A 26,959-nucleotide genomic window follows, 5' to 3' on the forward strand; every position below is an offset into this window, starting at 1 on the left:
TCAAATGAATCGTACCTGAGGTTCAATGTACTTATATCGGGTGACGTAGATTGGCACCTCTATGGTCAACTTGTGCTCCAAACTGCAAGTGTTTAAAATTGATTGTCTATTGTAAAATCCATATTCGCATTTCGTCTGTTAGACTGATGTCTGTGTTTACTGTCTTGATGAGCGACTCTAAATATTACCCTCTTGTTGGCACCCCTCCAGAGCGTTCCATCATTCTTCTCTTTTGATGAGCTTCGACCGAAGACAGGACTCGACCATTTGATTTAATTAAGTAGTTTATAATGGTTCACAGGAATAAATAAATTTATTTAGTAAGAAATTGATAAAGACGTTAATAGGTGACGGTGTTTTACAATTATGATACTGTATCAAAAATTGCAAATTTGGCTGAGGTTAAATTTACCCCGTCAAAGAGAGCATATGGTTTAATAGTGTGCAAATATATTATTCTTTTCTACACAAATCTGTGGACTTTAACCTTATAGTAACGCCTCAATCACCGTCAAACTTCTAATAATAAATAACAATAATCACAACCCTTAGATTTTACGTTGGCCCATCCTAACCCTGACTAACCTCTACGTTTGTAGATTGAGAAGAAAGTCAACGCGGATCAACTGATCAAAATCTAAAGAAACAAGAAATTCTCTCGTTAAAGCGTATAAAGCGTATTGTTTGTTAAAAATAGAATTTTTTAATAATTAAAATCAAGTGTTAAATTATAACAGTATGAGATTAATTTAAAATTATTGGAAAGTCAAATAATATACACAATATTCGATGAAATTCCTGGCCGGTTCCTACGTTTCATATTACTGGAAGGTCGACAAGAGCTGTGTTTTTAAACAGATTTTCCTATTATCAATAACACAATAAGCTTGAGGCACGGAAAGAATTGTTGATTTGGAACTACGAAATAGATCCACTAGAAATCGCCAATCGTCAATTAAAAATAACTTAATATATCACTGTATTGTGGAAACAGCTAGAAGTCAAAATACTAAATGGTAGAGCTTTGTTATACCGATTATTGTAAATAACAAACTAAGCTTGAGGCGCGGTTATTGTTTATTTGTCCCAAGACGAACACCCACCGTTCAATTTGTTACAATAAACACCATATCATGGACAGAGCTATAAGTCAAAATACAAGTTTTAAATTACAGTTCGAAACTGAAATTTGGAAACTAAAAAAAATCAAGTTCCATAAGGCTGAGGCAAAACATAAACATAACTACACTCCTGGACAAGATTCACTCCTCTGATCACGATAACGAAAACACGAAAACATGACTGAGGAAGGTGCCAAAATACTTAATGATGGTCCAACGTCAGTTTTTCGAAACAATCAATGTCAAGTTTCACTTGGCTGGTACGTACGGATCCTGTCGTGTTGTCTTCTCAGGTATATAGTAATCTAACAAAAAACCACTAAGTGGTAACACTTCCCCCGCCAAGTCAGCAACCCAAAAAAGACAATAAATCACCACTTTTCCGCCAAGTAAAACAATGTAATGTATGTAAGTTTGGCAACTTGGCGGCAGACTTTTGCTTGTTTTTTTTTTCATTAAAGTTACATTGGTGGATAATTTCACAAATCAACTTCTCTAATTAATTAGTCCAACTAAGTATAATAATTTCGAGGTAATCAGTAAATATAAAACCATCACTATTATGATTTTATGAAATGTGACACAAATAAGGTCAAATTTTGTAAAATAAGCTCTCATCTAGCAATGTACTATTGGGAGAGATACTTGCTCAATGAAACTAATTTTATGGTATTTTTTAAAGTGATCAAGCAAAAGTCTGCCGCCAAGTGGCCAAACTTACATACATTACATTGTTTTACTTGGCGGAAAAGTGGTGATTTATTGTCTTTTTTGGGTTGCTGACTTGGCGGGGGAAGTGTTACCACTTAGTGGTTTTTTGTTAGATTGTATTTATTTTTGTAGAAAATTAACAGTTAAAATAAAAATCCTCTTTTCTCTTATATGTAGACCAGGGCACAACTACACATAAAATGCATTGGTGTTACATAAGTGTTCCGATAATTAAACCCGTATATCTAAAGACTAGTGTAAATTGAGCCCTTATTAGAGAAGTAAAAATGTAATCAAACAGATTAGGTTTGTTAGAAATAGCATAAGGCAAAACAAATATTGAAAAACTCATTTTTATCCTAAATTTACATATCACTTTTTACATTCACTTTTTTGCTTGTTTAACATACGTAGACGGATTTTCCCGATTGTTTTATTTGTTTTAGTGTATCAAAACATAAAACTAACCTTATTTAGTTAAATAAATTTTGGCAATATTATGAAGAAACAATGTTAAAACTAACCTTAGTTCTAGTACTAAGTTTCAAGTTCCTAGGTTTCATATGTTTTGATAAGTAGTATTAAACTGTTAAAAATGACGAGCTGCTGTACCAGTGTACCATCGGTACACTGCATTTTTCAATGGAAAGTATCGGGGAATATCACTGCTCTAAGTAATTTTATATAGTAAGTAGCTCAAATCATTCGGTATACCTGAAAAAAATACTTTATAAAAGTTTTAAAATAATTTTTCAGCTGATCCTATGAATTTCTCTAACATTTTAAATTAATTGAGATTTAATCGCAGCTGATCCTTCTTTTGTTTTGATTTTAATCCCATGTTATTTAAATGGGCCAAAATCGTACTTTGAGGGCTTGCCAAGGGTTTATGGGTCAACGCACCGACTTGTGACCCTCAAAAGGCACATCTACACGCTAAGGGCTTTCAAACAACATAAAAAACATTAAAATTGAGCCAGTGGTTTGGGCTGTAGGTCCGTCAACATTTAAGGAGAAGAAGGAGAACACGGAAAATTTGTGAATTTTCAAACTAGTTTTTCTTGGCTCAAACACAACCTTTTTTTAAATTCTTTTTTTTATTTTGCCAAGAATGATTGCCCCTATCCAGTGGATGAACAATTATTTTAATAGCTTTTGTTTCTTCAGAGCTATAGACGAGTAAAAAAGCCACTTTGTCACGTCATGTATATATAGGCCTACACTGCAGCAGCTGTGTACCGCTGGGGGACTTGGCGGGGCGGAACGCTGCCGCGTTCCTTAATAATAACTGCTCACTAAGTCAATGTGTCTTTAATTAATAATTTCGATGATAACATAGAATAAGCCTCTTGGCTACGAGATCACAATAGCGTGCTCTTAAATACAACTCAACCTTAGAATAGTAACTAAATTAATGTGAACAGTTTCTTCTAAAACACTATTAAATAGGCAAAGCAAACGGTTTTAAATTGATTAAAAAGTCTAATGTATCTCAAAGTCGATTAAAGGGGACGTGGGGAGGTTTGAGGTGTGTTGCCACAGCAAGGTTAACTCCTAGAAGTTAATATACTTCCGGTTCCTAAATCTCGATTTCACTCAGATGAACTCAAAGAAACCCTTCTAACCCTTGTAAGGGTTCTTTAAGATGACCCCTTCTTTGATTCACATAAAAGAAAGCAAATAAAGCGAAAGAGAGTATTCAAAGTGTAAAACAAGTAAATTATACTATATTCTTGATCATTATTTTATTTGCATTAAGCATTCATATTACTGTATTAAAATAATGTATTCCTTTTATTAACTTTGTTAACCATGCATAGTCAATATTGTTTATAAAATATTATTAAGCTATAATCTACACCATTACAAGCTCAATCCTTCGGCATGACAAAATCCTGCGTTTGCTATAGTATGGACAGATCTAAAAGAAGTCATAAAAGAAAGTAAATGTTTTAGAAGTCATAAAACCAAACAACAGCCAAAATCACAGTCAAGTTCCACACGGCTGATACAAAATGTACGCGACTCCTGGACAAGACGACCTACGCCCTACGCGGCGGCAACAAGCGCCTGGTACGAAGAGGAATTTGAGTGGTTTTTTGTCTGATTCTCCAAATTGTTTGTGTATCACTCGCCACTTTGGTCCTTAGCGTTCTCGGAACCACCCCCCCCCCTCCCCCAACCTACACGAGGGTAGCTGCGTCATCTGTTTACGTATATAAACCATGAATGGAGCAGCCTCCTCTAGTCCCTTGGAACTCTGGTCAGTTCTGTTTGTAGGTAGGTTGCGATCAAGCTACGTGTAGGAAATTCCCTTTGAAATGTATTACTTTGAGATGATCCAGCCAAAGTGAGGGTAAGCAAATGGTATGCATTTCTCATTGAGCATTTCGAAAAACGGTCTAGAAAATATATAGAACATTTCTTGTAAATCCTTTAGGTATTCCAGAATCATACGAAATCGTATTTGATTTAAAACCCAATAAGCATCAAGGTAATTTGTTTTTACCACTGCAAATGAGTGATCGTACTTACGTGAACTTATACAAGTTACAACGGAACAATATGTACTGTATATTCAGATCTATGTGCAACAACTGCTAATTTCGTGGATTGCCTAGAGAGTGCAAATCGTCAACAAGCTGACATCCCCGGGCGTCGTGAGGCTCATCCATCGAGGGATCATTGAGTGTTAATTGTGGACAGAATGCGGTGAAAGTGATCCAAGCTAATGTGGAACAACAATTATAAATTGTCCTTGTGGAAACCGCTCTAGAAAGTATTCCTGAAATACCAATAATGAGTCGCGGTTGAGGTGCGAAATCAAACTAACGAATGTTGCGACAGATCTGTAGATAGTGCAGGTGTGAAACTAATTAGTGGAACTGAGCTTTTGGAAGCCTAATATTGTGTGTCTACTTTACAGCTCAATTGGAGAACACAGCAGAATCGATCCTTGGGGGACTCCAGAGCATCGGGACGTAGTGGACCGAGTTAGCTCTGGCCAGCTTACGAACATGGTGGTCATGGGGTAAATTGGCCTTTTAACATAGTATATTCTTCAGTGCTTCATTGTTTACAAGGTGTGCTTTGCTATTAAACTAGGTGACGTCGAAATCCTTATGAGGAGACCAAAGTTGACTACTGTTAGCACTGAAGAGATAGATAAGTGTGATTTAATAATTATATCGAGACTGATTAACTAAAGGATTATGTTTGGATTCATACCAATACAAATATTTAAAAAAAAAAATCAAACAAGAATATGAAAATTTCCCTCGTGGAACATTTAAGACGATGGAGTACACATATTAATTCTTGACTTTAATGTAGACGTTGGATGGTTACGGCTTAAAAAGAAGGTGTGAAAAAACAACTGATAATCTTTATAAAACGCTTTAGGACATATTTAATGATTCGATAATGAACGATTATACTGTAACCGACCACCGTCCGCAGCATTTATCCTGTGTGGTACTACTACCCCTATATAAGTGCAAGTTACACAACCAATTCGACCCAACACATTTCGAAACCATATCGAACGATCGATTATCGATTACCGATTACCGTTTCGGCGGTGTTCGTGTACATTGCTTCATTGCTAATCATGTTGTCAGCTCTGTTCATTCGACCCAACACATTTCGAAGCCATATCGAACGATCGATCATCGATTACCGATTACCGTTTCGGCGGTGTTCGTGTACATTGCTAATCATGTTGTCAGCTCTGTTCATTCGACCCGACACAATTCGAAGCCATATCGAACGATCGATTATCGATTACCGTTTCGGCGGTGTTCGTGTACATTGCTAATCATGTTGTCAGCTCTGTTCGCCAGTAAAGGCCAGATTTACGATCCTATTACCCTGCATACATTACTTCCATCCAGCACTTTAGCTAACGACAGCAATAAACTTATGGGGAATCTTCGAGACGGTAAATTAACAAGATTAAAACTCAGCCGCTGCCTCGGGAGGCGCAGATCGTGTGGTTGTAGAAGTGAGCGGCACGAGCAGCGAGCAGCGGCCACGCTCACAACCCGTGGATTGAATTGCGAAAATACGTGATCGGGTGTAATAGAGTCATTTGTGGACATAGGGGAAAATACTCAATTGACGAAGAAAAAATTCAATGCTGATATTGTAATATCATAATTTTATCCTTAAGGAACACCGAACTTTCCCTAAATATGTTAACGTTGGGCAGTAATAAATGCGAATATCCTCAGGGGCAATTACGTATAATATTTAAAATATGGAAAATTTTAAAAATTTGAAAAGGTCACAACCTTGTTACATAAATACCATATTCGCGATAATTGGTGTTTTATGTGATTTTACCTTGCTAGTTCAAAAAATGTTTGTGTTAGTGAATGCTTTTATACGATTAAACTATTAAAACGTTCATTATTTTACAATTTTTGCATAAATCGCTTAAAAGGAAACTTTAATTGGCGAATTATAATTTTTTTCCAAAATGAATTATTTCCAAGTGTAGATTATCTTGACGTCTCTGATTTCATGCGAAAAATATCTAGCGTCGCATATCCTGACAGAACACACAATCTCCTAATAATTCAGACATAATCAAAAACTCCTTCACATTTCTGGAGATCGAGTAAGCTAACGTATGACCTAATAGAGCATTGCATCAAATCTGCAATTTCACAGTTGGCTGCACATTTTAATTTGACGTGTAAATTTCGACGTATGTCATCCATTATAATGTATAATCATAGATTAAAAGAAGTAGACATGTCTATACTCCTTTTATCTATGGTTTAATCCTTCCACGACACCCCAGCCAGGGTCACTTGGACAATACCCGTGTCACGTGACATTGGGAATGATGACCGATACAGCGGTTTATGGCCGATCACTCGGACAATCGCCCTACCAAGAACAGGAGGGACAGGAAAGTTCCGTGAAACTTCTTCAAGCCTGTCAATCCGCATCCGGCCGAGCCTCTTGGGATCAAAATTGGCGACCAATCCGATTTCACTTCGGAAAAACATGTCGCCTCGCGTCGCACGCGAGACTGATTTTCTGGAAATGGAATCATTTGGGACAGCTGCAATTATACAAAACGTTCTTGGGCGTTTCTTTTATACGCAATCGCCGAAAATGAAGAGATGTATTTTTGTTGAATGTCTCAGATGACAATGTATTTGAGTTAAAAGAAAATAACACAGGGTATTCAAATTGAGTTAACTTGAAGATGGAAATCGAATTAGAAATGTTTAAAACAATCTTAATATTAAACGGTGCATAAACATTAACTTAAGACTTAGTCAATAGGTTTGATGCAACTGATTCCAGTTCGCTGAAAAAAGATTACAAGCAGTGCACCAACTTGATGCATCCCTCAGTTTTACATAATTCAGAAACTATTAATTGCAAGGTAAATGTATTCATCAAACCGATAAATTGATGCTTTATAGTACAGAACCATTTAGCCAATGCAAGAATGTTCAACGAAAAAATGAACGTTGTACTAGACACTTTTTTGAGGAAACCCTATAAAAGCTCCATAAAAAGTAAGACCATATCTGCATAAACTTTTAGTTTCGAAATACAGTATTATAGTTTAAATATTACAAAATATAAACAAGTAACTTACCCGAACAGGAGCTTCATACATCCGCCTGCTTATGAAGTCAGGAGAACACTGCGAACAAAAAACAAACATTTTCATTACCCTACAATAATGTCTTGAAAATAACCAGAAACAAACACACAAAACCCTCAAATCCCACATTTTCTAACCTAACCCCCTTTATAAAAAATCCAAGGCTATTATGTAAACAAATATAATTTGCACTAATTTGCTAATTTGATTGTTTACAATATTAGATTTAAAAAACATTTCAACAGGAAAACACAGTTTGTTTGCTCGTTTTTTGCACAGTAGGTATATGTTGATGTCATCTGAACCTATCACTATCTTCATAATTATTATTCGTCTGAAATCAACTGGAACTGAAAGTGATTAAATATTGAGGAATGTTTTGTATGTGTGCTGCGTCAAAGATCTAGTCTAGATGAAACTGCGATGAAACGTTGGAAAAATATTCAAAACAAATCACAACCAAAGTCCATACATGGATGAAGTCACAATTGTACTTTATTTTGCCTATAGTAAACCTGACACTTTAGCAAAGGATCACACACCAACCATACATACTTTGAATAGCTTAATTATTATCATTAATTCAGTACCAGCCCAAGTCTTTACGGCGTTCAAGCATTTCTTACGACTCGAGACTCAAAACAATTCACTCCGGACAACTTAGAAATAATCGCCAACCCTTTTCACTGCAACAGGTTAGCAGCCGTTAAAAAGCCAAGTCTAAACTAGAACATGATCCTATCTGCACACCATCATTATAATTCACCGTCTCGCTTCGTTCCCCGTTCTGCCGATTATGAGTGGAATACTGGATGCGGAGTGATTTAGACGGGGGAACAGTGGATGTGAACTGTATAGTATTGTGATATAATGGCTCAAGTAATGCAAGGTGAGGCTAGGCGTAGTTGAGGTCATGCAAGTATATCATGCATATTAAGTCCTCTATGTGTCAAGCAATAAACAGCTGACAATAGGATTGTGACGTCACATCAGCTGATACAACAATCGACAATAAACAGCTGGAGTTTATTTGATGTTATCAGATTGGTTACGGTGAAGTGTGAAATGTAGTTGAGATGAAGATGAGTATCTGTTATGTAATTGTTGACAATTCTAATTTTGAAAAATGTATAGATGAAATAAAAATCTACGAGTAGCCTGTGTCTCAGGTTAAATTATTTATTCTAATATGTCTATAACATTAAATTAAATGAATACTGACCTATTATCATAATGCCACGTTCAACTACGTTTTTCGTCATTAATAGACATTAACAGTAGGTCAGTGTTTTTTCATGTTTTTTAAAAATAAACGTAACCTATCAACTTTTGCTATCTAACAAAATGTAGGTATATAGTTAAAAACGGGATTTGGGCCGTTCCCTTATACACCCCATGTTCCTTTATGTGTAAAAAAGGCTAACAAAGAAAAACTCAAATAAAAAAATGGAGGACGAGTCTGTGAATCGTATGTCAACGTACAACCAGGCGTGACAACTAATTATTGTTCCAAAATAATAAAAATCTGTTTTTACAAAAAAACGTTCGTTTAGACGATTTGATAGTTTTCACAAAACCACCTCGGTGACATTCGACCTGATTGCCATACCGGTTTTTCGACAGCAAAACAAGTGATTAAATTAATTCCCAGAACGTTTTGTGAAACTGCTAATTGTAAGTTTTTCCGCGCCTACCCATGTCACAGAAGGGTTGACATCTGGCCAATCAATCAATTGGCCCTGGTCACTGACCTTTTCCAACGGTACCCTTTTATTCCACAACAAAAGAGCGGGTGGCCGAGTCCTCCTTCGTTTCATCGATTTTGAAAAAGCCCTGATATTTTGGGGGTTCTGGGAACAAGGGCAAAACGTGATTTCGTCACGGAGGCTACTGCGTTGTTCTAAACATCGTTTTGTTATTTTATCCTCATTCGGGTTCTGCGAATCGACCTGGTGGTCCGAGATTAGATAGGAATCTGCAAAGGGATTTGGGCAAATTATGTGTCCACGTGTAATGCAAAAGGGTGCAATTCTTTAGAGGTCAAGAGTAAACAAAGAGGTTATCGTTCAAATACTGGTGATAACCGATTTTTAATCCTCCCCATATGATACAACCGTACAAACCTGTGGAAGCCACAACCATCGATGTATAACTGTAGAATATTATATATCGATGGCCACAACAACTTTTTCATCAAACTGAACCTAACTTTGTAGTAGATCCCTTTGATTTCGCGGGATCTTCCACACCTATGCATTTATATTATTGTCTGGGCACCCAAGTGGTTACAAGTTCGCTGGTTCGACTCCAAAACGAAATCAATCCCGGATCCCGATGCCATAATCAAGCTAACAACATTTAATGTTTCTAAAAGACGATGTACCGGTACGTCAAAAAGTACAAAACCAGGGTTTATAGAGTTCCCTTAATTGCAGGCCTGCACAAAACTGCCAATGACATAATCACAACCACCCTCCAACGAATCCATCTACAATATAGTTATAGTCCTTGCAGCCTAACTACGGCCATAACTTTCAGCACGGGATATTAAACCAGGAGTAGTCTTTTGGATAGTTCCAATACAAAATACAAGTCTGTCAACGGCTAATATAAGCACAAAATAAAACATCGTAAAATGAACCACCGTACAACCATTGGCAATTATAATACAACTAGACATTCCATTCCCGTGTAAATATTGTTGCCAGTTTTTAAAATAAAAATTGACGTAGTTGATGTGAGACACCGACGGATTGCGCTGATAAAAATTAGGCCTACCGATTTCTGTTGAGTACATGAACTATCTTATCAAGTTTAACTAACGAAACAACTTACCGCGACCTATAGGCTCTGCTATGACCCAGCAACTATGGCGCAAACCAAAAATAAGGTGGAAATGGAATTTTAGACGGCGCATTCTGCGACTGGCTTCACAGCTACGTTCTTTTTCATAAATAAGTTAAATTGGCTTCAGCTGGTCCATATAGATGGGGTGTCTACCTCATTACGCAATAGTCAATGGTACAACGCTCTCTGAAATCCCTCACGGCCAACGCTCTCAACAAGGGATTAACAATTAAAGGGGGAGGCGTGCCTAAGACTGTATCCAGCCACAACGACGAGGTCACGTGGAGAGGTAATAGGTCGTAAAAGCGGTGTGGCCCCAAATGTAATCAGTCCACAGACTACACAACACAAAACACGAACACGACTCAAAATCCGAGCAACACGATCCGGCGCGAAGGACCATAAAATGGCGCGGTCGCCAACATGAGGTGGTCCGGCGAGGTATAGCCGCGAATGTATTGTAATAGTTGCAATTGTTTATAATGTTGTTAAATAAAAGATTAATGCGTGGGAACACAAAATGAGTCTTCGGTTTTGGTTATACAGCAGTTCATAGTCATTGACAATATGTTTTTTTATTCATCTTTCTTCGAATGGTTGGTTTGAAGTAGGCTATACAAATGTATTTATTAGTAATCTCTCACACAATATTTAAAATGTTTCCCCTTAATTTGACTTATCAATGGTAACACTTAACATATTTGTCGGAATTTCACCAGTAAACATAGTGTTGAAACGAAACCTTAAATGTTTTCATAAGTTTAAATTATCACCTAAAATGTTCCCTAAATTGTTTAATGTATGTTTCAAATAGCAGCTTTGTGATCATGTACGTTATGAAATGTATTTACATACCAACAGATTTAAACATAGCTTACCTAAACTTCATTAGATAATCTATCAAAGTGATAGATAAGTAAGAGAGTTTAAACCAGTAGAATTTTGGTCTTTGGGGGACCGCTTCGTTTAACTGGAGAAACTTGGTTGAAGATACCGTATGATCTTTGGAGCGATCAATACTTGGCCAAGTTCCTGCAGTAATCGTGCGAAGACAGACTCTACTGTAGAATAATGTCATACTATCATATTCAAATAATTTCCTTTATCTTAAGCCTAAACTCAGACTTGCCCCAACCTACAATACTCCGCGGCTATCTTATAGGCTACATCTACATAAAAACAGAACCAGACTTCACGACAGACTTTACAAAAGCCATAAACACATTTAGGGCCTTTGAATGTAAATAATCAATCTGCCTCCAAAGTCCTGGAATAGTTAATTTAGAGGGGCAAAAACAGCAGGCCGGGGCGTGCAACACAAAAACTTGCGTCACGATTGCAATGGGCTGGGATTGTGACGAATCCATTGCCCGTAGATTTACAACTTCGGACAATTATAATGAGACAATAAAGCCCCTCGGCCTTGACTATTGGGGTATATGGGGGAGGGGGTTGGGCAAAAACTAGACTAAAATTAGCATAATATAAAGCTACTGAAAGAATACATCCATTTAGGATGGTTAAAATAGATTCTAATGAATTAACCCTTTTCGCTACCTTCCTACTACACTTCCTAATAGGTATGACAATCCCGCCTTAAACAGTGAGATTTCAAAAATGAACCATAATCTGTTGTTGCTCTCAAACCAGTACAAAAACGTTGTTTTTGTTTCCTTAAAGTCTCTGTCTCGCAATTTATTCACACGTCATGGCCTTCACCTTAACTTTAAGGGAAAGACAGCCCTTGCCAACATCCTACTTGAGTCCTTGCATACTCATCAGACCCCTGACACCACCACTCAAACTCTCCATCTTTCTGACCCAGCCATGGAAACCCTTACACCACATGAACCAGAACCAAAGCCTCCACACAAACCTGACCATGTCGCTGTGACCCATACACTTCCAAAAACCCATCCTAAAATAAAAGCCAAACAACTCCAACCTAAGGCCCGTACTCAATGTCGTACCTTCTCCAGCAAACATTTTTTAGGGGAAGCCCGAAAACCTCCAGGAGTCCCTTGGTCACTCTATCTCAACAGAGAATGGGGAATCAGGGTAAAGGTTTAAAAATGATGCACCAAAACATTAGAGGTGTGTTAAATAAGGCAGAAGAACTAGAAATCCTTATAGACGAAGAACACCCAGACATTATATGTTTGACCGAACATTTCTTAAAAGCGGAGGAAATAGTTCACTCTAGACTAAATAGTTTCAGCTGTGCTGCATCATACTGCAGAACTACCATGAAGGGAGGAGGTGTAGGAATCTGGTGTAAGCCAGGCTTGACTTGTGAGGCTTTGGATTGCACTGATTTTATTCAGGAGGGTGTTGGTGAGCTTGCTGCAGTGTCCGTGGCTCTTGATACTAATGCCAAGATGTTATTACTGGCAGCTTATAGACCTCCCTCTAACCTACATGACGTGTTTCTTGACATGATCACAGAATGTCTAAATACGTATCAAAAGCGACACAAAATAACTGTAGTTATGGGTGACATTAATATTGACCTATCGTGTGACTCATTTATAACCCAAAAACTAGTCACAATGATGGCTTCTTTTGGACTAAAAAATATTGTTAAGGGATATACCAGAGAAGTAAATGGCTCACATACTCTTATTGATCATATATTCACTAATGCGACAAATGTTGATTGTTCAGTCATAACCCCTTGTTTATCTGATCATCATGCACAGATAGCCACCTTATATTACAATCTGGCCCAACCATCTTCTAGAGAACAGTTTTGTCGTTCAAGGACATTTTCATATACTAATATACAGTTATTTAAAAGTTTTATATCGAAGGAGAACTGGAGTGACGTTTATGTTGCCCAAGACTTGGATACTAAGTTTGATATTTTCATGACTAAGATTCTTTATTCTTTTGAAGCTGCGTTTCCCCAAAAACTGAAAAAAATAAAACATAAAACTGCAAAAAAAGTGGCTTTGACAAAGGAAGTATTAGACATACGAAACAAACTCTACTGTCTTTACAATCAAGTCAAACATCTTCAGTCATCCCACCATCTTAGTATATACTATAGAAAACTGAAATACCAATACCGTCGCATGATTCTTGATATTAAGTCTCAAACAAATCTTCATAAGATAGAAACATCAGACAATAAATCTAAAGCAATTTGGGATATCATAAAATCAAAAAAGAAACCAAACAAAGACTTCAAAAGTGAACTTGTTCTTGAAGGCAAAGATGGCAAGCTAATTACCTGCCCTGATGATATTTGTGACAAATTTAGCAATTATTTCTCCAATGTAGGGAACTTGGCTAAATCCACTGCTGGCCAGAGTTGTCTCACAGGATGTTCAGACCGGGGATTTGCAAATTCAATGTTCCTCTATCCAACAACTGAGGAGGAAATAAATAAGGTCATATCAAACCTAAAAAATAAAAAAAGTGCAGGAGCAGATGAAATATCTCCGATGCTTCTTAAGAGCATTTCAAAGCAGTTGTTGACACCTCTGTGCCACCTTATAAATTTTTCCTTTGCATCTGGATCATTTCCCCGAGGTCTAAAGGAGACCGTTGTTAGACCAATTTTCAAAAAAGGAAACCCCCGAGTATGCAGCAGCTACAGACCAATATCTATTGTTTCTTCATTCTCAAAGGTGTTTGAGAAGGTGATGGTCGCTAGGTTATGGAAATTCCTAGAGAGTAATAATATAATTACTAAGAAACAACACGGGTTCTTGAAGGGCAAGTCTACGCTATCAGCTATGTATGACTTCATAACTGGAGTAGTAAATGAGCTTGATTCCAGAAACTGCTCAGCTGGGCTTTTCTTCGACCTCAGTAAGGCATTCGATACTGTTGATCACAGGTTGCTGCTACGGAGAATGAGTGAGGTGGGAATACGTGGCCTGGCCTTAAACTGGATCTCGAGTTACCTTGAAGGCAGAAAACAGTTTGTGGAGATTCGTTCTGCGGATGAGACCGGGCTTTTGCGTCCATATTCCTCTGTCAAGTCCTCTATAGTGAGGGGAGTGCCTCAGGGTTCCGTACTCGGGCCTGTCCTATTCCTCCTTTTTATAAATTCCCTCCCTTCATCCACTCCAGCTGCAAAACCTACACTTTTTGCCGACGACACCTCCCTTTCAGTTTCTGGCTGCGATATCGATCGGTTAGAGTTGAGTGCCTTTTCTGAGGCGAACAATTTAGTCCAATGGTTTGATGACAACTTGTTAACCATAAACCCTGAAAAAACCCAACTCATACACTTTTCCATAACTAACAAACACCACAAGAGTTTTAGCCTTTTCGTAGATGAAACAGTGGTTCACCCAACTGACAGAGTTAAGTTCTTGGGATTGACCCTAGACAAAGGTCTCAGTTTCAAGAGCCATATAGAAAGCATTTCAGGAAAGATAAGCTCAGGAATATTTGTGTTGCGCAGCCTGAAACACACAACAAACTACAAAGTCTTGATTTCTGCATATTATGGCCTCATCTACCCCCACTTAGCGTATGCTGTACCAATTTGGGGTCATGAGAGTAGAAACACCAAGTTTCTATTCAAACTCCAAAAATGGGCAGTGCGAACTATTTTTTCACTGCCCAAGCGCCAATCTTGCAGATATTACTTCAAGAAATATAACATTTTAACTTTCCCCAGTTTATATATCCTGCAAACATTAACTTTTGTCAAACAACATTTTTCTTTATTTTTAGTCTCAGATAAATCTTCAGCCTGTCCCTACCCCTTGCGAAATACACATGATTTACCTATTCCGAAATATAAAACCTCCTTTTTCAGAAAGCATACACTCTACAACGGTATTAAACTATACAATAACCTATCCAAGTCCCTGAAGTTGGAATCAAACCATTCAAAGTTTAGGAAACGTTTAAAAAATGATCTAATTAGCTTCTCATGTTACAGTGTCAAGGAGTTTTTTTCAAACTGTAATAAAGAATGATAAGATCAATTAGTTTTTGTAAATAGATGGTAAGCATATTTGCAAATGTTATTTGTAAGCCTTGAGTTGTATTTTTTTTTCTGACTTAGCTAATGCAAGAAATTTTTTGTTAATTTTAGCTGAATAAACGAATTTGAATTTGAATTTGAATTTTCGCTCACCAAAGGTTGTGATCCAGTAAACGAACTCTTGAACTTTTATCCTAAAATGCGTACAAAATTGTACCGTAAGGTTTCACAGAAAAGATCATTGCCACTGCATTCACGTTTAATTTTATCAACATTAAATGCATTTCCATCAATGTTTGTACATTAAAATAATCTTAGACTTTTTTAAACATATCATAATTTGTAAAACAGCACATATACATAAGTTACGAGATGTTTTAAATTCAACTTAAAGCATGGCTGCAATTGCAAACCTTCCTGTTCAAATGAAGAACAAAATAAATCACAGAATCCTAAACAAAATCTGCATTTCTTCTACATACTGGCCTACAAGTTACAAGCGTAATACGCAAAAACAGTAAAATACTTAATTTACAATGTAATTAATTTAGTGTCGAATTATTCTAGTGACTTCCGAAACTATGTAACATTGTAAAAAAAATTCATAGATTCAAGGGCAATAAAAATTACAAATAGCAAAAAATTAAATAGCCTAATGACAAAAAACTAATAACATTAGTCCGTAGTCATGTCTATGCATTCCCGACCACGCAACTGTTGAAATGCCAAAATACCTTTCAAATGCCAACACAATGAATATTCGGAATCAAAATGCCAACGCGAACCAAGTATGCCAAAACACACGTCATAACTTAGTGTGAACACGAAAGACAATGTTCAATCTTATCCTAAGTCTTAAAGATTCATATGGTTCTTTTAGGGTGTGTTTCATCCCCAGTTTCGTTATTTATCTTATCAAGTGCTCAAAATATATTTGTATAAGTTCCCTGATATAAATACAACCTCAGAAATTTACAGACAAACTACAATCTACAACCACACAGACTCACTAAAACTAGCAGAAATCCAAAAATAATAGGAACTAAAATATTTAACACACTGCCAAACAACCTGAAATCAATAGATTCAAACACTCTTTTCTTAAAAAAACTGAAACAATACTTAATCAACAAACCTTACTATAGTCTAAATGAATATTTCGAAGACCACACACCCTACAACAATACATAACAATATCCAAAGAAGAAAGAAAAGGAAAAAAACAAGAATTTTTGGCGATTCCCTGGTCTCAACGACTATGGAGAAGAGGACCTAGGTAAAAGGTAAAAGGTAATACAAGTATAACAATACTTATAACTCCACTCAAAACCAATGTTAAAGCTTTGACTATTAATACAAAGTTGAAGCATAGACTAAACCAACACCAGTGGACTTCTCATGCTGTTGTAATTTTTTTCTTAAGCCAGTTTTTCGTGTCTATAAAGTTCACGTACGGTGACACTGGGCTAAGTTATAGTGTCAACGAAATTTTGATTCTATTATTTGAGGGGTGATTTTCTAATTTGTGCTTAACTATTTGATTTGTATAACTAGGAGAAGAGTTATTGATTATGATTAGGTCGTTTTATTTTGTCTAACGAGGTTTTTAATGACTGAAATGACAAGAAACAAATTGTAAATAAAACACGATCTCTGCAGTATACGGTACCTACTGAACTAACAATCAAATTGGCTTCAGCTGTTCCATAAGGATAAGAAATCTACTAAGGGGGGTGGCTTAATCTATGGTTTAAGCCAGGAAGTCAGGTATGTAAGAACAGCTGTTAGAATGATAAGTGCAAAAATCCATGGATCGGTACAGAAGACTAATCCTGTAGGCTATAAACCGCAGTATACACTGTAATTGTACTTAAAAATCATACTTATTTCCATCATCTTTTACCAGAAGTTCTTGGATAGCTTAGGTCAGAACCACGCTAATAATCTAAACTGTGCAGTACACCGCCATATAGAAAATAAATAGCTATTTTTGAATCAAATTCAAGTCTATTGTTGTAAGAAGTATAATTGGTACAGTTTTATTGAAGCACCATTGTCTAATTGTTTATTTTAATTGACATGACCAAATGCAAATTTTGTATTTGTTATTTTGGTTTAATAAATGAGTTATGAGTTAACTATATCCTGCTAGTACTGAGCATTATAAACACATGAGTTTATCCTCATTAAATAAAGGCTATCCTATCAACATTTGTTTGTCTGTAATAAGGATTAATATCAATTAATTATGTGCATCAAAATAGTTTATTTACCAGTGTCAATACGTTAAACTATTTCAAAAGATCCGATGGTAAATGAAATCTAGATAGAATTTTGATAATCCTGTTATCACATGTACAAACTTGTACACTCAATTGAGTACAAAGGCCGATAAACATGTCCTATCATACAATTTGCATAGGTTTTTTGTCAATACTCTAAATTTTGAATACTGTGCTGTATTATCTCCGATCTGTGTTTTTGCAGAATGTAATCTGTTGACGTGTCCTGTGCATGTATGTATGTGCCTCACTGGAATACAAATATTGACTCTGGATTCTAATAGTTGAGCTCTCTATGCACATTCCATGATAATTAATTTACTGTTAGCGAATACCCAGCGACTTGACACATGACTAGAATTGAATAAAGATAACATACTTAAATGTATTTCTTGTTTGTTGTTAGTGTTTATTGGGTAAGTGGTTGTTTAAAAAAAAATTATTTAATATGCATTGTTCCTGTATATGTGGTGAGCTCATTTTTGCAATCAATTACCTACATTCACTTATTTCGTTACTGATCAATTATATTGATGGCTATCGCATACCCCCTCAAAGAATAGTTTATGGAAATAAATAAGTTAGAATGCCTTCGTCATCTTTGTATACTTATTGTAAACTGTTACTTCAGCGTTGAATGTAAGTTAAAACTAAAATAAACTATGCTAGGGCTCACGGAGAATTGGCTTCACCCTGTGATGGTATTGAACTCGTCCCTAATTGTGCACAGAAAGGAAATTGTTTGAAAAAGTCTGTGAAAAGGATATAATTAGCATGCACAAGTTAGGCTAAGTAAGGATTTTGACCAACTAAACACTATTATTGTAACTTGACAATGCCTATTCCTAACTATAAACTTGGACGACCTAACTGTAAACAAACTAGATGCCAGTTTGAATATTAAAAAAAAACTACGAAAAAGCGCTTTGCTGCAACGTCAGTGTGAAAACAAAAACTAACATTGTCACATTGATTCATCCTGTTTTGCAATAGCAATACGCTGGAATTCTGACATGGAATGAGACATCAGTACAGGGATTGACAAAATTTGTTTAAAAATTGAAATTGATGGTTGAAATTAAGCTAGCCTACAAGCCTGACAGGTACAATGAAATTGCGAGTGAATAGTTGTGGCAGATAAACATTGATAATGATGACAAAACATAAACCGTCGTAAGGCTACCTTCTACAGTTTTTAGACTCTTTGATAAGGTGATAAGGAACAGTTGATTGATCAGATTGACCAAAGGTTTGTTATGCTATCTTGACTTGATTGCTATCTCACTACCTTTTAAACTATAATAATCAATATCTGATTAAAAGCCTATCATCCAATGTAATATCCGGACCACCTTATGACAAGTTTGAAGTTAATTTGTCTGAACCATTACAAGTTCCTAAATCACCGCATATTCGACAAGCCACAACGACATAAACACTAAACTAAAACACTATCTGTGTTATCTATCAGTGGCGCTAGCTAGTGATAAGATAACTCACCACGCCGCCTTCCAAGTCGCTGTCTCGGTGGTCCATCTCCATCTGATAGACCGGCACCGGTTCTCTGTTTTTGACCCGAATTTTGACTGATTCCGAGGACAACTTGGGCTAAACGGTCAGGAAGTTCTCACAACACAACTGCACGAGTCACTAACACTAATAGAACATCACAGTGGACGGCAGACACTGCTCTTAGCGTGGCGAGGAGCGGACTGAAGCCAGCAGACGGCGCGGGTCGGCCCCTCCCAGCATCAGCCAATAGCAGCCGAGGGGCGGAGCCTACGATTGTAATCGGAAAAAACACTCCGAATGCGCGTTTGATCCGAATAATCGGACCAATGAGACTTTATAGGGCGCGATCAGCCAATGAGCGCACGCCTGGCAGATCAGATCACGGTAATTAATTAAGGGTAACGCCAAGTTTATAGCCTGTAAATGTTCTGCGTTAAGAGAATGCAACAGTGGAACAGTGTTTTTTTTATTTATGGCTGGTGATTAATTATAGAAATGTAATATGTAAGTGGCCAGCGCCATTTACAATACAGGAATACATACCACAAACTATAATAAATACAAACAATAAGTTAATGCATTCACATTATCACTATACTCCGTTCACACAGCCGTGGCACCTGACGGATTAGGACACCCCATGGAAACCCTTGGGGCCTCCTAATCCCTCAGGTGCCACGGCTGTGTGAACGCACTATATACCCAATACCCTATCGAAGATGCATGCGTGTCAGGAATTAATTAGAGAAATGTCCCCGCCGAAAAAAAAAACATGCAGGCTAAGCGAATTTCCAATTGCCCTTGCCCAGTTAGATTTATCGAAGATGCATGCATGTCAGGAATTAATTAGAGAAATGTCCCCGCCGAAAAAAAACATGCAGGCTAAGCGAATTTCCAATTGCCCTTGCCCAGTTAGATTTTCACTCAAATCCTTATGTATAATTCTGTAAGACAAAATTTTTACCAGAAAGTTGAGGACGTCTGGTAAGTCGCAGAAATGTGGGAGGGGTCTTAAATTAAAGGTCTTGACCCCAGGGACTCGGGAAAATTTTCATTTTCATTTTCATTTTTCATTTTTATTTTCCACGGCAATGCCATTTACAAAATACAATCAGTTAAGATTATAATAGATTATATGAATACAAAATGTTAAATTATAACAAAACAACATTTGATCAGCAATAACAACAATACAATCGATCAACAATAATAAACTATGACATAACAAAAACAAGGTATAAGAATAATAATAACAATAACAATGATAATGAAATGTGGTATGGTAGGATGTCTGAGTTAGATCTGTTGTATTCTAATGTAAGTGGTGTAGTTCTGTAGTATAAGTAGTGCGAAGTCTGGTGTAAATCTGTATTTGGATGTGAAGCAGAGGTGCCCATCCCCCCCAAACCCAGAGGCGCAATCCCCCCCCCCCAAGCCAAAGGAGTAGCCCCCCCTATTTATACTGCCGTATATTTAAACCTACCCTCCCCCCGCCAATTTATCTGTAAATTTCCCCTTTACCTCATAAAATGAGCATTTAAAGTATTTAGTAAAAGTTGAGATAAAGAAAAACAAACTTTCTGATAATAAAAATTAAATGTTTAATAGTAAACTTCATTTAACAATGTATCATTATATTTAACTAATGGACGAATTAGAAGTTTTTCAATTTAAAATTCAGAATCTGTATTATCAGCCAACGGTTACTCAGTATTGCAATAGAAAATGTCTTCAAAACGTACAACAATATACTCGGTGAATTACTCTACTCCAACACAGTACTGTAACTGTACAATATATTAGGTGGCGTTAATTTTACGGGGCTTAAGAATTCAAACAGCTTTAAGTGCATTAATAATACTTTGGCAAAAAGTAGGCTATCTTATTTTGGAATTATAGGCAGAGTCACGAAATAGGACAGACTTAGACTTGTTGCTCGCCACTCTTAGGCCTCCTTCTACAAAAATCGCCGGAAAAAATACCCAGAATTCCTTAATTGCCACCAGCATAAAAGGTTTTTGTCATGAAGTAATCTTATAAAAAATTCATTTTGATAGCCCCAGGATTGCCTCTTATGACTAATAATGGTAGAAACGCATCTTGTCAGACAATCCTTAATAATATATGTAAGGTAGAGTCGAATTTTACTTGCTATATAATATGTTCTGGCGGTTCTTTAACTCCACCATCGGAGGCTTACAAAAGGATCCACTTCTGGAGGTGTCGTCAGAATATGTTACAAACATTAAACACGAAACGATAACAGATAGGCCTATCAATTCACGCGTGTATATTGCCGCGGGCAGGACTGGAAGTAAACTGAATCAGGTTATGACGGAAAGACGTGGTCTCTGGATTGTCGTCTGTGTTATCAAAAGCTGATATTGGACTAATTGTAGTGACGAAGGAGAGTGTTGAAAATATGATGGGATTCATAATTGAGTTTTCCATTCAAAATTATTGACAATAATAACCAATTTATATGCTGGATATAAATTATGGTCTCGAAATTCTACAGTACTGCGCGAAAGGAATTTTATTAAATACATTTGAAGAGTTTGAAATTTATAAATACATAAAACTAGGGACAGCACACAATTTTTGAGTGAAAACACTCGATTAACTATGAATTCCATTATATTTTCAACACTCTTCTCAGTCATTACAATAGTGCAATATCAGCTGTTGAAAACGCAGACGACAATCTAGAGACCATGTCAGTCCGTCTCCGTCATAACCTGAACCTGATTCAGTTTACTTCCAGTCCTGCCGACGGCAATGTACACGCGTGAATTGATAGGCATATCTGTAATCGTTTCGTGTTTTGTATTAAATTTTTGTAACGTATTCTGACGACACCTCCAGAAGTGGATCTTTATGTAAGCCTGACGATAATGGAGTTTAAGAACCACCAAAACATATGTATCAAGTAAAATTTGACACTAGAATATTAAGGATTGCCTGACAAGGTGTGTTTTTGTTTTTACCATTCTTAGAAGCAATCTTAATTACGAATGGCAAAATGTTGGTGTTTATACAACATTATACATTCATTATGATAGCTAGCAAAAAAATGCCCCCCCCCCCAAAAGAACCCAAAAAAATTCCCCCCCCCCTCTGGGCACCCCTGATGTGAAGTGTAATGTGGTGTGAATTAATTAAACGTGTAGGATTTTATGTTTAAGGGAGGCTAGACTGTCGCTGTAGAGGTCCACATGAGTTGAGAATTTCGTTGAGGAAAATAGCAGAATTCCCATGAAGTTACCAGAAAACGAGATATAACGTAAAATGTTCTCCATAAGAATAGCATTAAAGCCATTTACTGTTGATTTCTGTTTACTTAAATACAGCTGAACGTGATTTATCATCAATCCAGTACGCTATGTTACATTTGGATTACTTATTTGCCAGTCAATTCTGCAATGAACTATATAAAACCAGGGATAACGTTACCTATAATAATGAAGACATTTTAGTTACGTTATAGAATGTTGAAATGAATTATTTTACTGTGAAACTTTTCAAAGTTGTGTATTTTTAACGTTTCACTTGAAATAACCACATTGACTAAATAATTAAAGATTCAAGATAAAATGGAAAACTTCTGATTTGTTTTTATTTAAAAAAATATGTTCAAGATTTATTCTACACTTTCTTTGTAGATTACTAACATTTTAAATTTGAGATTTATTGTAGAGTTTAATCAATATTTTGTATGAAAAGGAATAACCTCAACGGCTACTCTTAGAAAATAGGTAACCTGGGAATAAAGATGGAATAGGTTCGTACAGGAAATAATGTTTGGAGATTTTAAACAGGTTTTGTCTGTTGCTCTTAGCATAAAAAGGTTTAAGTAATATAGCCTAGCATGTATGGTATATAATAGTAAAGGGAGCACCCACATATAACAGTAAAACTTATAGGTAGTTTCCGTTTCTTTACGTTGCTTAAACAAACAAAAAATATGCATGTCAATGCTGATGAAAAGTAATTTCGTTATTGGTTTTGATAACTGGGCAATGGAACCCTATCCAGTCACTAAAGAGTTAGGAATCAGCCGATGATTAGGCCTATTTTGATAGAATATGTAAAGTCAATCGCACTTTTAAGGAATACCATAACATAAACTTACATTAATTGCAGTTTTTTTTGTTGATTAGAAAAAAATCTATGGTTAAGTTTGGTCAATGGGATGCCTTTACTTTACACTATAATTTTGTTAAACCTTAACAAAAGGAGTATAAACATAGAAATATTAACTGGTCAGGGATTCTAATTTAGCAGCTTTGACCAAGCTTACCTCAACACACCTTTATTAGCTTTTTCATATTCGACGAAGACAATTTCCAAAATTCCAATCAGGGAAGGCTTTTTATCACCCTTAACCTCAAGACCAAAGCTACTTTAATAAACCAGTATTTATTCACAAACAATTATATGTTTGCTCCCTTTAGCAGAGTTAAACCTATGGAGTGATTCAAATGATTTATTGAAAATAACATCAACAAAAGCAAACAAAGACAAACAACAAACTGTTTTTTACACAAAAGATATGGTGTACAGGGATATCTATTCTGACACATATATAATATATTTCTGAGTTTGTTTAAATATTAGAATAATTTCTTTACATTATTGAGCTTTTTAGGGACTTATGTCCCTACACGCCACTAGTATTATTATTATTTTACATATCAACGGACACCTCCAATTATACTATTAATTTTAAATCAAAAATTACCTTAACATTTTCCGATCTATTTCCTTTTGAAATAATAGTAAGTTCTATGAGTACTTTATTATTTATTTTAACTGACATCCCACCATCTTGTAAATTTTCTGTTTGTAAACTGACTGCTTGCCGTAGAAAAACATAAATAAGTACTTAGGTTTGTTGCTACAGTGTTAGAGTGTAGGTTTTATTGAAATGTTAATAGCGTTGTAATTAATAAATATGCCAAATTTTATCAAAATATTTCAATATTAAATCAAATAAAGTGCAAAATACCAATGTTCAAGAAACACTGAAATAGCAACAGCAATAACAAAACTCACAATAACGCTAAAAGAGAAAACAACAGGTAATTGCAAAAAAATAAAGCATGCCAATAATCTTTGTATCTATATAGGGAATATTGAACACAAGGCGTATCTAGAATAAGAGAGTCGTTCAGGCCTTGGATTTATCCAGTAGACAGTGATAAACAAAATAATCATTTAATGTTTATATTAATTGCTCATATTTCACTTGTCTTTGGCTTAAAAATACGCACCAGAGCTGGTGTCGTCGTCGTATACAAATTAATTGTAGGCCAATTTAAACTAAAATAAATTCATTCTTTTAGAGAATTTCCCATATTAAGCTATTACCGTAGTACGTTGCAGCTGTACTTTTACTCATGGTAAAACCTGGACCCGGGACCGATTTATTTTTCGTTTTGAGGTCCCTAGAGCCCAAAAACACCATCCGTTCGAATTAATATTATATTTATATAGCCTGTGTCCGTTTAGCACGATAACTCGAGCAAAAATGATCCGATTTTGATTAAATTTGGTACAAACGTGTAAATATACATTTATTCGAAAGAGTTCACGAACCAGTACTGTGTGATAGGACCATAGGAACGGTGGTTTATGGGGGTTTTATAAGGTATTAATTGGGTTTTCTCATTTTTGGCCCTAAAGCATAATGTTTTGGAATTTCTTTCCAAACCATTTTGTAGAGCTCAAAAAACAAATAATTTAGTAATATTGAAGTGTTGTTATGGAGAACACACTTATTCTGTTGTTGTTATGGAGAACCCACTTATTCTGTTGTTGTTATGGAGAACACACTTATTCTGTTGTTGTTATGGAGAACACACTTATTCTGTTGTTGTTATGGAGAACACACAACATGTTATGGAGAACACACCTAGTTACGGAGAAAATTACAAACAATTGTAAATCTAAAATTCCCATGTTAATCTTAAAAATAATAAATAACTGTTGTAGTTTGCTTGTTTATGAACACATTTTGATAAAATTAGGAAAATGCATTTATATATTATACTAGCTGTAACCCGCGGGCTTTGCCCCGTTTAACTTCTTAATTATCAAGATGATCTCGTTCGCATGGCTCAATCACGGGTTGAAGTTCGTTCGCTACGCTCACTCACCTTTAGGTTGGAGCTCGTTCGCTACGCTCACTCACCTTTAGGTTGGAGCTCGTTCGCTGCGCTCACTTGCCTTCAGGTTAGCTCGTTCACTACGCTAACCCGCCTCCAGGTTGAAGTTCGTTCGCTATGCTCACTCACCTTTTGGTTGCAAATTAGCTGTTGTCATAAATGTAAAAGAAATAATAGTGCTGCACCCTGTTGGTAATCCTTGTAACTTTAATGCTATTGAACATCATAGAACAGAACCAACTAGTTTAATTGAAACAGCTGTTAAGATTCATTAATTCCATTTCTCATAAGGTTAACATGGGAAACTCCAGAGCCACTGGGGCGGAGCCGATTGGACGGATCACGAAATTGATGGTGTATAAACCTATTCCATGAAATTCTACACGTATGTACCAAGTTTCGTGGCAATCGGTTCAGCGGTGTCTGAGTTTATCACTGCCAAACAAATATATATATATATATATATATATACAAACATCCTCTTTTATACTTATAGATAAAATCCAATGTATGTTTATTTGTTTGTTTGTCCTTTACGGACTCCAAAACCGCTCGACAGATTGTAATGAAACTTTCAGGCATTGTTAAGCATTATTCAAGGATGGTTTGTGTGAAGTTGGTGCAGATCCGTCAAAAGGGCTCAGCCCCAGTGGCTCTGGAATTTTCCATGTTAACCTTATGAGTACTCTTATTTAAATGGAATTAAAGAATCTTAACAGCTGGTTTAATTTGATTCTGTGATGTTCAATAGCATTAAAAAGTTAATAGGCTTACCAACAGGGTGCAACACTATTATTTTTTTAAATTTATGACAACAGCTAATTTGCAACTAAAAGGTGAGTGAGCGTAGCGAACAAACTTCAACCTGGAGGCGAGTTAGCGTAGCGAACGAGCTAACCTGAGGAAAGTGATCCCAGCGAACAACAAACAACAACTATAACAAATTTATAAAATTTTTTTTACAAATTATAACAAATTTTTATAGTAGTTTAATTAATGTAAAGGTGAGTGAGCGTAGTGAACGAACTTCATCCAGGACGTAATTTAGCCATGTGAACGAGCTCATCTTGAAAATGATCGTGCATTAACATAAAACCACATAGGACAGGACGACGTCTGTCGGGCCAGCTAGTTATATACTAAAAAACATTTTGCATTAACATAAAAAACACACACTTTACCCTCCCTGTTACAGCAAACATAAGTAAGTTAATTGTTAAGCTAATAGGCCCTACTATTTAAATAGGGAATAAATGTGATATTTTAAAAGAGATATTATAGTTTAAATCTAATCAGAGAAATCGAGATTCGCTTAGTGTGCAGGTTTGCTGCGGTGGGGGCATTTTGTGATATAACTTATTGTTGTATGCTGAACACCCAAATAAATCGTTACATAAATCTCTTATCTATATGTTTAATATGCTACATGGGAAGTTTGTTACCGATAAGGCTTTTAGTTAATATACTTACCTCCTTATTATACCTTAAACTTAAAACACGCGTCTATGGGTGTGTAGGCCTAAGAATTGCAGATTTTCAATTCAAGAAAAAAAAAAAAAAAAAAAAACTCGAAAGAAACGCAAAAACACTTGGTTTACATTATTTGTTTGTTTATTTTTCTAATTAAATATTCGGAATGCACATATGTTTCATTATTTTGCATTTACATTCAAACCAAATCTAATTGCTTTCATATCATTGAAATCCAGTTGAGCGGAGTGATCGCGTTTCATGGTTTT

The 26,959-nt window shown here is 36.1% G+C and overlaps 1 protein-coding gene across 1 annotated transcript in view; it reads right to left on the reverse strand.

Annotated features, from left to right (window-relative positions):
• The window catches only part of LOC128997032 (protein dead ringer-like), a 123,649-nt gene extending 104,420 nt beyond the window's left edge, over positions 1–19,229 (reverse strand). Inside the window, exons 1-2 of the mRNA XM_054422610.1 lie at positions 19,042–19,229; positions 7,456–7,503 (exon numbers count right to left, since the gene is read on the reverse strand). Of these exons, the coding sequence (XP_054278585.1) occupies positions 7,456–7,503; positions 19,042–19,083 (90 nt within the window). The 5' untranslated portion in view covers positions 19,084–19,229. The remainder of the gene's footprint in view (positions 1–7,455; positions 7,504–19,041) is intronic.
• Between the last annotated feature and the right edge of the window lie 7,730 nt (positions 19,230–26,959).

Source organism: Macrosteles quadrilineatus, unplaced genomic scaffold, assembly GCF_028750875.1.
Source record: "Macrosteles quadrilineatus isolate MER2022 unplaced genomic scaffold, UCM_ALF_1.0 Scaffold_6__1_contigs__length_79288215, whole genome shotgun sequence".
Lineage (NCBI taxonomy): Eukaryota > Metazoa > Arthropoda > Insecta > Hemiptera > Cicadellidae > Macrosteles > Macrosteles quadrilineatus.